At 39.4% G+C, this 12,885-nt stretch overlaps 1 protein-coding gene across 1 annotated transcript in view; it reads left to right on the top strand.

Moving 5' to 3' along the window:
- slit3 (slit homolog 3 (Drosophila)) overlaps positions 1–9,348 on the top strand; it is a gene marked incomplete in the record, with an annotated part of 622,921 nt that extends 613,573 nt beyond the window's left edge. The window contains 4 exon segments of the mRNA XM_037675457.1: positions 1,789–1,949; positions 8,266–8,423; positions 8,646–8,851; positions 8,928–9,348. Coding sequence (XP_037531385.1) covers positions 1,789–1,949; positions 8,266–8,423; positions 8,646–8,851; positions 8,928–9,181 — 779 coding nt within the window.
- Between the last annotated feature and the right edge of the window lie 3,537 nt (positions 9,349–12,885).

The raw sequence follows: 12,885 nt of genomic DNA, 5'->3' as shown, positions 1-12,885 counted from the left end.
AGCGAGGCAGGAGTTTATAATAAAAATAATTTATTTTAAACCACAAAAAACAAAACGGCTGACGGGGCAGCAAAACTACAGGCAGGATCCAGGCAGACAAGAACAGGACAGATTAAAAAATCAGACTGATACCTGGCACGAGGAATAGAGGAGGACCATGTTGTCTGTGAAAACAGAACAATGACCGGACGAGGAGTGAAGGAGAGAAAGGCTTTTTATGACAGAGGGAGAGTGAGTAATGAGAGCACCTGGGCAGGTGGCTGATGAGGGACAGGTGTGAATGATAAAGACTGAGGAGTGGAGAGGCAGACTGAGGAGCAAGTGGAAAACACAAACAAATACAAAGAAAACAGACAGGGACAGAGCCTGTCATGATGAACATCTCAAAAGCTCAAATAATATCTCAACTACAGCCCCAATTCTCAAATGAGTTGAAAAGGATGTTCTGTGGATGCATTCTCATCTACCTGCCAGCTGTGCTCAAGTGCCTGACCACTGAGATCCTGGAACTAGCAGGAAACACGGCTCATGACAGTGGAAGAACAGGTTCATCCCTTGGCACCTACAGTTGGCTGTCCGCAGCAACAATGAACTCGGCATACTGCTAGGAGGAGTGACAATCGCTCTGGTTGGAGTTCTGCCCAGCATTCAGGCGGTCATACAGCCCCGGGGAACTGAGAGGCCAGCCGAGTCTGGGTGGACTGATCGGATGGCATCTGCAGCCAGTTTCTTAGGATCCACTGTGGGATGGACCTTTACAAGAGATTCTTCCTGCCTACAGCCATCAGCATCTATAACATCTCTGAATGAATTGAGGATAACGAGTTACAACAACAAATAATTTCCCTTTGGGATTAATAGTTGTTGTTTTTTTTGCACCATTTTGCACTACAAGAAAGAAGCCTAATACTTGATTTGTTAATTATTTAAAAACTCTCTGGACCTAGTAGTGGCATTTTCTTAATTGAGATTAATTGTAGTATAACAGTTTTCAAAATAAATGATGGCAAAAGGACACCCTATGCTTTTTTTCATTCCTATTGCAAGTTTTACACCAAAAACATATTGTGATATATATCATTACCACCACCCATCACAATACATATTGTGATATGAAGTTTATGCCATATTGCACATCCTTACCATTACCCATTCATTATGTTTTACTTGGTTCTTCCTTTTCGAGTCATGGGTGTCACTGCTGCCACTGGTGCCACTGGTGCCCACACATCCAGCAGTTACTGTGCAAGAGGTGGGGTACACCCTTTACAGGTATCCAGTCCATCACAGGGCCACATGGAGACCAATGAGACAGACAACCATTTACGTTCTCACTCTCAACTAGGGACAATTTAGACCAATCAGTCTAATGTGCATGATTTTGGTATGTGGGAAGAAACCGGAGTACCCAGAGAAAACCCACTCAGCATGGTGAGAACATGCAAACTCCACCCAGAATGGCCCCCCAGCCAGGATTCAATTTGCAACCTTTTTGCTGAGAGGGGGCAGCTCTGCCAACAGCTCTTGATGGCTAACGAGAAAAAATACTGAGCAATAAGAAGAGCTCTGTTGCCTTAATTCTGCTTGAAATTTTAAATATTTAGTATGGGCTGTCTGAAAATGAAAATAGGTATGAATATATTAAATCGTCCTGGTCTTCCTGTGAATAAACTATGCAATTTATTTTTTGCTAGTTTTCTTTGTTCATCTGACCTATTTTTTTTTACAATTCTCATTTCTCAATCATGTTTCCATGATTTTCTTTGATATTATTGATTTTTTTTATAGGTGTACCATCCCAGGTGATGACTTCAAGTCTACATCAAGCCCCTGAGCGCTCCCATCAGGCATTTGATGGCTGCATTCATAATGTTCAGATCAATGGAGAGACTCAAGACTTGAGTTTTATGTCAACAGGAAGAGGACAATTGCATGGCATGGAAAGCAAGGTAAGCAAAGTTTTACAAAAAGACAGCATTTACATATAGTTATAGTTCATACTTTAATACAAATAGTACTTCAATAAATGTTTATTTGAACCATTGAAATGGTCAAAGTTTAATGAACAAATTAAATTCTTGATCTTCATTATATTTTCAAAATTCTTAATTCTTACTTGTATATTTTAACTTGCATCTGTCAGCAAAAAAAGGACATTTGGCAAAAATTGTAATCAGAATCAGCTTTATTTACATTGCACTGAAGCACAATGAAATTACATTTCAGTACAGCCCGTCCAAGAGAAACATAAACAGACATGGGGAGACGGAGGTAACTGAGGCTACCGGCCTTGAGAGGCACAACCCTTTTTCAGATAAGGAAAAATAAACACGAGGGGGAAAGTAGGTGTAAACAATACTCTAATTTTGCACTGTGTCCTAGGTGGGACACAGTGTGAAATTTGCACAAAAATGACCTCAGCACATGAAACGGCAACATACTGATATCATAATACATTTATGCATGAGCAGGCCTATGAGGGCTGTGAGTTGTCTGTGGACTACCAGAAAGTTCCATAGCCCTGATAAGAGATGGCACAGTGTCTATTAGCAAGCTCATCTCTGGCATAGATACACAAATATCCACAGTAGGGGAGGGATAGGAGAGTGGGGGGAGCAGAGTTTCTCATTCACATAAACAACCACAAGAAGTTTGAGATAGCTGCCGAATATAAGTCCGAGTGGGGAAGCCAAATTCAGATATTCATTCATTCATTCAACCTTTATTTAGACAGGTTAATCCCATTGAGCCTCAATGACTTATTTACAAAAGAGATCTGATTTCAGCAAAGAATGATGACAACAGAGGACAACAGCGACAACAGTAGACTGTTATAAAAAGGTATACAGATTTTTTCCTTTTTTTAATACAAATAAGATGGCAAAAAAGTAAAAACAGCTAGATTATAAGGCTAATGTAGAAAACTAAAAACAGGAACATGTCTGCATTAGTCCTTGCCAGGAGTCCAACAGATTCTTAAAGCCACTTAAGAGAGGTCAAGGTCAAGAGCTTCAAGTCTTTTTGCAAGATATTCCAGGAAACAGGAGCTGAGTAGGAGAAGGCCCTTTTGCCAAGTTCAGTCCGCACTGAGGGAATACTGCAGGTAATAATGTCCTGAGAGTGCACACTGTAGCTGCACTCATGCAGAGACATGTAGGAGGAGATGTATGAAAGCAGCAGACCAAGAAGTGATTTAAAGATGAAAATGTACCAGTGGGAGAGTATGTGTGAAGTTATTGATGTCCAGTTAACCAGTGAATATAGGGTGCAGTGGTGGGTATGACAATCACAGCCAGTTATGAATCTTAGTGCACCATGATAGACAGCATCCAACATCTGCAGGGTGCTTGTAGGAGCATTCATGTAAATAATGTCACTGTAGTCAATGGAGGGAAGGAAAGTCACAGTTACAAGGCATTTCCTAGCATTCAGAGTTAGACAGGATCTGTTTCTGAAAAAGAAACCCAGTTTAACTTTCAGTTTCTTTACTAGATTTTCCTCATGGATTTTAATAGAGAGATGCGAGTCAACCAAGATACCCAAATATTTATAGGAATCAACAAACTCAATGGGGACACCACTTGATGATAAAATCGGAGGAAGAACTTCTGGGACCGACTTCCTGTTTGAAAAAAAAATCCCTTTATTTTTATTGGCATTTAAGACAAGTTTGAGGTGGAACAAATCTGACTGGATGATGTCAAATGCAGATTGCAAAAGCTGGAAAGCCTTATCAACTGTTTTAGCCCAAGAATAAACAACTGTGTCATCAGCGTAGAAATGTAAGAAGGCGTCAAGGATACTCTGACCTACATTATCTATGTAGATTGTAAAGAGGGTGGGTCCTAAGACTGAGCCTTGTGATACACCATTGTTGACTGTTAAATAACTGGAGGAAGTATAATTATGTTGAACACATTGCCTCCGATCTGAGAGAAAGTTAGATAACCAACCAATGGTATGATCTGTGAAACCAATTTCTGAGAGCTTATGACACAAAATGTTATGATCCACAGTGTCAAAAGCTTTTGACAGGTCAAAGAAAAGTGCAGCACAATAATCCTTAGCATCCAGTGCTTCAACAACGTCATTAAGAACCTTCAGTGAAGGGGCCCCCTGTGAATAGCAAACAGCCATCAGTGTGCTAATGATCCATCATTAGGCTGCTGGTCCTCCTTGATCACGTGAGCAACTGGTTTTGGCTGTCAGCAGCAAACTGGTTGATCCACTACGAGAAGGTGCTATTTATAAGACTGAGCTGAATACAGCACCTGAGACTGAAGAAGTCTTTCAGATAAAAGACAAAACATTTCTACAATTTTTTTAATGTCCAGAGGACCAGATTTAACTTTTTTAGAATAATATGAATGGTTCAGAAAAGTCTCAGACCATAAAGCGTCACAAATCAAATGGGCAAACAAATCCGACGAGGTGACCCAACTGCACTTTGAGTTGGGTTGAGGGGGGCTCCAGCCCCCATGCAAAGATGGATGGATGCTCCCATGAGAAACAGAAGCTGGGTCCAGAATCAACAGGCAGAAACAGATAATTTGCAGCAAATATCCAAAAAGGCTTTGTCGTTTTCAATCAGTTTGACATGACTGTCAACAAGGAAGAGGGCCAGCAATGGAGGAGGGGGTGTACCAAAGAGACCACCTTATCACAAGCAAAACTGGTTTGTTCCACTTTGGATTAAGCTGTTGGGGAAGAATCAGTTTTGTTGTGTGTTTCCTTGACTGATTCAGTTCAATTCAGTTTATTTATATAGCACCAAATCACAACAAAGTTGTCTCAGGGCACTTTACAGGAACATTCACATACATAAAAGCCAATTAGTAAAGTTCTCTATCTAGAGAATCTATGAAATCCAGCAGACAAGTTGAATCTTGGCTTCGTTGCAGTCTCCCATCCTGACCAAGCACAGTGGCAACAGTAGAAAGGAAAAACTCCCTTTTAAAAGGAAGAAACCTCCATCAGAACTAGGCTCAGGACAAGCGGCCATCTGCTTTGAGAGGACAGGAAGGAGAGACAGACGAACATAGAATGTTAGGTCCAGGTGTATCTGAAACCCCCCCCCCCCCCCCTTGTTAAGGATAGAAAAAAATAATTACAAATACAAAACAGGGTTAGGGTTAGATGAAGTGACTGATGACTGATGAAGCCTTCTGGATCGAAGGCGAAATGTTTCAGCACAAAAAAAGAAACTGTCCAGATGACCTGACTGAAAAATGTTGTATTGTATACCTGGATTATTGAGCATGGACTTTGTTGTTTTCAACCAGTTTGACATGACTGTCAACAAGGAAGAGGGCCGACAATGGTGGAAGGGGCATACCAAAGAGACCATCTTATCACAAGCAAAACTGGTTTGTTCCACTTTGGAGTAAGCTGTTGGGAGAAGAATCAGTTTTGTTGTGTGTTTTCTTGACTGATGAAGCCTATCAGAATCAGAATAAACTTTATTGGCATTGCACCGAGATACAACGCGAATATGTACGTACAGTCGTCCGAAGATGGGCGGAGTGCACAAAGCTGCGGCTAAAATAATCAGCGCGGCCTTCTTATTCTTATTCAGAATAATATTTTGCTTAGATTTTCAGCACAAAAAAAAGAAACTGTCCAGATGACCTAACTGAAAAATGTTGAACTGAGTTTAGGGTAGAGAAGAGAACACTGGGGTTGTGAGAGCTGGATACAAATATTTCAGAGACGTATTTAGATTTAGCAGTTCTTACTGCTTTCTGATACGAATGCCAACTCTCTTTTAGCATTTGAAAAGAGACATTCAGCTTGTCTTTCTTCCACCTGTGCTCCGCCCTCCTGCACTGTTGTCTAGCAGCCTTAATGACATCATTCAGCCAAGGTTCTGATCTGAGTTTTGTTTTTCTGGTTTTTACAGGATCGACATGATCCAGAACCTTTAAGTAGACAGAGTTGAACTGGGAAGTTAGCTCATCAGTCGTGGTGGGAAACACTAGGGGATGATTCATCTTTTCAGAGTTAAAGACATTTGTGAAATGTGCGGCAGTGAGGCTGTTAATGGCCCAGCTGCAATGTGCAGAAGCGCACAGCTTTGGAGTTAGACGGGTGACGTGAACTCAAACAGGACTGGCATGTGGTCTGAAAACACATTATCACTGATTTTAAAACTACTAAAAGTCACATCGCATGTTAAAACAAGGTCCAGTGTATGTTCGCACTACTGGGTGGGACCATTTACATGCTGAGTTAGATTAAATGAGTCCAATAAATCTAAAAAGTCTTTAACCAAGGGCTTTTCCTGACAATATACATGAATATTAAAGTCCTCAATGATTAAAAACATGATCATATTTTGGTTTGATTTCAGCCAAGAAATCAAAATTCATTTATCAAATCCTTGTATCTTGGGGGGCGGTAGACAAGCGCGCACAGAGTCGAAGGCAACTGGCCAAGTTCAAAGATGCTCAGCTCAAAGCTGGACCAGGAAACCGGGATGGGCAGTTGTTTACAGTCAAAGCTTGATTTGAATATTTTTAATAATCCACCACCGCATCGGCCTGATGGCTGCGGGGCGTTAAAATACAGACAGTCCAGGGGTAATAATTCCGTCAACGTGCTGGACTCACCGACAGACATCCACATCTCTGTGATGCAGAGAAAGTCCAAATTGTGACCTTGGAAGTAGTCCCTGAGGATAAAAGTTTTGTTGGTAACGGATCTTGTATTGACCACACACATTCTGATACAATCCAAAGTGGACCCAGTGGCGGTGAAGGGAGCGCATGCCAGCGGCTACAGATTTTGAACATCAGCACTTCCAGGTCAGGTCATGTGCTACGCCGGTAGACAACTCCCATTGTTTACATGGTCTGGGCATGCGGGTAGCTGGCCAACAGCAGGGCCCCAGAAGCACCAGGGGTCCTGGAGGCAAGGATCAGATCCAGAACGAGCCCCATCATCCTTGGCAGAATAATCCACACAGTGCCTCAGTTTCACCAAAACTTCAGTGCTTTCCTCGACGTCTGCGGCGTCTCCTCTGGGGAGATGGGCCAGGGTCACAAAGCAGGAAGGCAGGTTTCCCAGACAGGATTGGAGGGCTAGAGTCCTGACTGCTGTGGAAAAGCTTTGCAAGCAATTATACAAATCTACAGAGCTCCAAAAGTGCCAGACTATCATATTGCAGATATGTGTAGACACATTCCATAACACACTGTACAACAGGCAAAAATAAAACCAAAGCAGAGAGCGATGTATGGCAAGTCCTACACACCAGCGCCATCTTGTCTCATGAAATGTTTCAACAAGTTTTAAATTTTTCATTTACATGTGATGCAAATGACAATAAAGAATCTCTGACTGATCTTATAAAATTAAGTCAGCTCCTATGGACGTTCAAAAACAAAAACGCAAACAAAAAATATGTAGAAACGTTTTGTCTTTCATCCGCAAGACTTCTTCAGTCTAATAAACCAGTCTAATAAAAGGACTTTAACGGTCAAATCTGCTGTATTTCATAAGTATTCACTAACTCAGTGCTCCAGGAGCACACAGACAGGGAGGATAAAATAAGGAGGAATGGTGTGCATTTCTTATAAATTTAACAAGAAAAGCACTTAAAACAATTATTTGTTTGCTCGAAATTATTGAAAAGGTGTGCCTCAGTTGAACTTTTACTTAATAAATACACTTTAATTGTCAAATTAGCTGCATTTTGCCGGTGCAGTGTAGTGAAATGAAACTGGTTTGATGGTTGCTTCAAGCAGCGAGCAGAACCAAGTTGTCTCTATGGCAAGTCGATTGTGTAATTAATAGCTGGTGAAGATTCTCAGTCATCCAGGACATGGTAAATTCAAAAAAGTTCAAGACAAAAATAATAAAGTATGAAGTATAATAAATAAAATCCAGTTGTTTTTGCATTGAACTCTTTTGAATTTGTCATTATAGCCATGTTTACTTATTACATGAAACAAGGGCTCGCCATACTGCTACTACTACTCTGCTGCCATCAAGTGACTGAAAGTGGTATTGTTCAATTTTCTTTCAGTCCGAATGAATGAAAACGGTCATATCTCAGACAATAATTGATTTATAAATATCGGAAAAAAATCCATAAATACATTGCTTCGACCTATAAGTCGCAGGGCATCCAAATTATGCCAAAAAACAAAAACACATATAGGGTGAAAAATAAGGTGGTTCAACTCCAATGCTGGTGAACACTTTGACATCACAGCACATACACTTTGCTAACAGTGTTATTTCCTTTTCTTTTTTTTCCACTAGGGTGATAGCATTCTTGTTGGATGTCATTCCTGTAGTGTCTGTGCACAAGGTACCTGCAGAGAGGCAGGAGAAATGGGGGTCACTTGTGATTGCCCTCCAGGTAGCAGTGGGGCTCTTTGTGATCAGACAATGGTCCCTATTCCCTGTCAGAACAACAGGTGAGCCATGAGAGTAAAGACAATAAAAGTTTATTTCTATCCAATGTCTACGAATGTTGCAAAAGCTGTAAAAGAAATGTCTATTAATAGCCAACTTACTTGACCAGCAGTTTTCCTTAAACCTTGTCTGTCTAGCTGACTTAAAGCAACTGTCTGTAAACCAAGGACAACTCTCAGCACATTTTTGTTAATTTTTTTATTTTCTTCTTCCTCCTGCTTTAGATGTGTCCATGGTCTATGTGTGATAAAGGGTCAGTCCTATAGTTGCCAATGTAATGAAGGCTACCAGGGTCAGTACTGTGATCGACAACGGGAGCCTCCAGCCTGCAGGGGGCACCACTGTGGACGAGGGGAGTGTCACATATCAGAGAGAGGAGAACCTGTCTGCCACTGTCAACCAGACTATACCGGACCAACCTGTGACGCGGGTAACACTAGAAAAAAAACATGGAATTAAGTATATATTTTAGGGGAAACAAATGCTCAAATTTCTATCATTTGCAGAGCTCACTTGCCGGGGTGAAATGGTGAGGGAGCTGATAAAGCGCCACCAAGCCCTGAGAACATGCACGTCTACTAGCAAGATTCCCCGTATGGACTGCCTGAGGTCCTGTCAGGCATCAGCACCCCGGGGTATTTGCTGTGGCATTACCAAAACCAGATTGAGAAAGGTGGTGTTCCACTGCACTGACGGCACCTCGTATTCAGAAGAGATGGAAATTGCTCTGGAATGTGGCTGCTCCAGATGTTCATTGTAACAGCACAGCAGTTTGTTTGCTTGTTCTGCAACACAATGTGAATTCAAAAAGTCAACAAGACTGAGATTTTATTTTTTTTCACACTGATAAACAGAGCACTCCATGAACAACTTTCACATCCTGTGTGGTTGCTACCGACAAGCTGTCAAAAAAAAAAAAAACATATACAAAGAAAACAAAAAAATGGGACATGTGTGATTTTTGACAGAAAACATATATTGTAAAATATGAGAAAAAAACATAGAACTTATTTTTATTATGGATTTTTCTAAGCTGATAAAATGACTGTTTTTGATATGTTGATTACATAATGTGTCACATAGTATGAAACTATTTTCTCCTTTGAAAGAAGAAAGAACTACAAAGCAAACTAGATTAACACTCCTTAAAATATATGAACTAAAATGTGAAAGTCTATATAAATTTTTACCCTAACCAAATTAAATTTATGTATATGAAGTTCATTTGCATGATGGTAATGTGAGCATTGATGCATGCGGGAGATTTTGGTTTTAAATATCTGTCAATAGAAGCTACATCCTTCCACACAAGGAGACAATGGCATTCTTTGATTGTCCCCCATCTTGGAGGGTAAACAAGAACTGTATGTGCCTTGCCAATCTGCTTCTCTATACAATGGGCATCATCCTCATGTTTTAGTTCACACAAAAGACTCTTCACAGAGATGTTTTAACTTTTTTTAATTCTAATATGGAGTTATTCTTGATGTTGTGCACCAGACTTGGTTGTCATATCTGGCTTGAAATATATGAGTGAGAATCAAATCAACAAGAAGAAAATGTTCCTGTATTTTGTGTTTCCTCATCTTTGCCAGTCACCCCTTATTGTTTCTCCTCCCTGTGTTCCAGCTCTGTCTCACCTGTGTGCAATTCAATCACTCACAGGTGCCTGTCATTTCACCTTCATTAGTGTCTGTATATATTCAGCTCCTTGGTGTCTTGTCAGTGTCTCTGGATTGTCCTTTTAACAGCTTTGTCATTTGTCTTCCTTAGTGTTCTCCATGTAGTAAGTTAGCTACCCTAACAGCATTTTCTTTAGTTTATTTAGAAAATAAACATTTTACTTATTTTACTGGAGTCTCTTGTCATCTTCCTGCACGTGGATTCCCACACATACAGCAGACCATGATAGTTACTTTATAAAGCGATATAAAAAACTAAAAACAGGAACATGTCTGCATTGTTTTTTGCCATGAACTTCACAGTTGTTTGAAGCCACTTAAGAGAGGTCAAGGTTGAGAGCTTCAGATTAGTGATGAGCAAATTAAGCTTTTATGAAGCATTGAACCAGTTGGGCTAATTGTTTCAAAAATAGGTTCATTTGTTGAAGCTTCAGTTACAGTGACCTCTTGTGGCATTTTGCAATGCTGCTGACAAATTAGGCATTCTGTTTTTGGTGGCACACACTGAAGAACTTCAGTGACTAGTGTTAAAGAAACTACTTTACTGTGGTAAAAACATTTTTTTTTTTTAATTTGTCAACTTTCTGTGTTGTCTGGTTTGAAATTTTATTTATGCTTACATGTTTTTGAATAAAGATTAATAAATGTGCATTGAAGAGATTTAAAAAAATGTTGCAATGGTATTGTGCTTGTGTAACTGTGGCAGAGTCCGAGTCTTTATCATTCTTAAAAATAACAATGAAATGATGTCTCCAGCATCTCCATGTTTGGCACTGAAGTGTCTAATCATAGAGGAAGTATCATGATGCTTCAGTTCAGTTGAACACACCAAACACTGCACCTGCTGAAATACACTAATGGAAATAAAAAATTAATTTGAGCCCATACTGATATTTGATTATTAAAATCACATACATCATTTTACTGTAATTATATTAAATACATGGGTTAAATGGGTTAGATAATGTCTTCACTGCTGAACATTATAACTTTTTTGACATTTAAATGCCAAAACCACCTTATCATGAGCAGAATGAAATGTTCCCACATGTTAGAACAACCTCTTTTCCTGGCTGGCTCTATAATTACTCAATTTCAAATAACAGCAAAAACACATCTACTCTCCAACACATTGCAAACATTTTAGAGCTGTTTCATAGTGTTGAGCGCTCTCAATTCAAAACTGTCTCAACCTGTCACCTGTCAGAATCGAGACGAGTCAGTGCCAGGGAATCAGCTGTTTGGACCGCGAACCAGTCAAGAGATTCATTCCAACAACGAAACGGTTTGTGTTTCAGACGTCACGTGTCATGTGACTTTTTCCGCACCAAAACCGGCTCCGAAGCAGTGGTTCGATGTAATTTTACTGCAGGGTTCAAAGCATGTTTTGAAGCTTTTGTTTCATACTACCATCACTGCTTCAGATCTTTTTGCAAGGTTTCTAGGATACAGGAGCGGAGTAGGAGAAGGCCCTTTTGCCTAGTTCAGTCTGCACTGGGGGAACACTGCATGTATTAATTTCCTGCGAGTGCACGCTGTAGCTGCACCCACATAATGACATGTAGGAGGAGATGTATCAAGGCAACAGACCAAGAAGTGATTTAAAGTTGAAAATGTACCAGTGAGAGTCTGTGTGAAGTTAGTGATGATCAGTTCACCAGTGAATACAGTGAATACCATGTTTGATGAATTATGATGTCTACAAAAGTAACAAAACAAACATCCTGTGATTTTTTTAAAACTGAGTTTAAAATGGTGTCTTACAGTTTAGGTCTGTTCAATGCCCTGAGACAACTTCTGTTGTGACTTGGTGCTATATAAATAAACTGAACTGAATTAATTGAATTGTTTCTGATCAAAAACTTAGAGCTTCAATTTGATCATAAAACAATATATTTTGTAAGGTGTTTCAAGTGTTGCTTTTCTAAAGCCATTTGACAGAGTCTGATTTTAACTAAATAATTTAAACATCTGAAAGAAAACTACTATGGTACATAGCTGTTTACTAATACAAATCAAGTATAGCAAAATTAGTATATGCAATTACTACTGCACTGTTTACAACAGAAGCTAGTGGAGTCAACATTGCAGTTTTTTCAGGTCTGGTACTTAGAGTTTGCAATATATCACTGTTAATTTTATCTGTCAAAATTGGAGTTTCCAACTCCACTTTCGTCTGTGTAATTCTTGGTACTTTTTGTTCTATAGATTCTAAAACTTTTTATTCTCACCTAGTTCTTCTTGGTTGCATTTCTGTGCTCTTCTTTTTGTTGAGCCATTAATTTTCACTTTCTCCACTTATTTTTTTTTACCTCTTTCTGTGTATGGGAGACTGCATCGAAGCCAAGATTAATCTTGTCTGCTGGATTCCTTAGATAGAGAACTACTAATTGGCTTTTATGTATGTGAATGTTTCTGTAAAGTGCCCTGAGATAACTTTGTTGTGATTTGACGCTATATAAATAAACTGAATTGAATTGTGTCTTGTGCACGTGTTTTTCTTTGATTATATTGTGCCCTTCTGTTCTGTTACTAGAGGAATGGTTATTTGTTGTGAACATATTACATCTCAGCCACCAGTTATTGACAATAAAAATAGCTGGTGAATCACACGTATAAGACCTAGATTTCTAAAAATTATGTGGTTATTTGATATATGATAATAGTTGCTTTTGTTGAATGTTGAAATTAAATTACTATCAAAACCATGGCATACTTGAGAGTATGGATTATTTTGATCATATAGATTTTTGCACATTTGAATTTGTTAAAAAAAAAAAAA

The sequence above is a fragment of the Nematolebias whitei genome, chromosome 4, assembly GCF_014905685.2.
Source record: "Nematolebias whitei isolate Nwh7 chromosome 4, NemWhi1, whole genome shotgun sequence".
Lineage (NCBI taxonomy): Eukaryota > Metazoa > Chordata > Actinopteri > Cyprinodontiformes > Rivulidae > Nematolebias > Nematolebias whitei.
The sequence above is the reverse complement of the archived record's forward strand: the minus strand, read 5'-3'. Positions and strand labels throughout refer to the sequence as shown.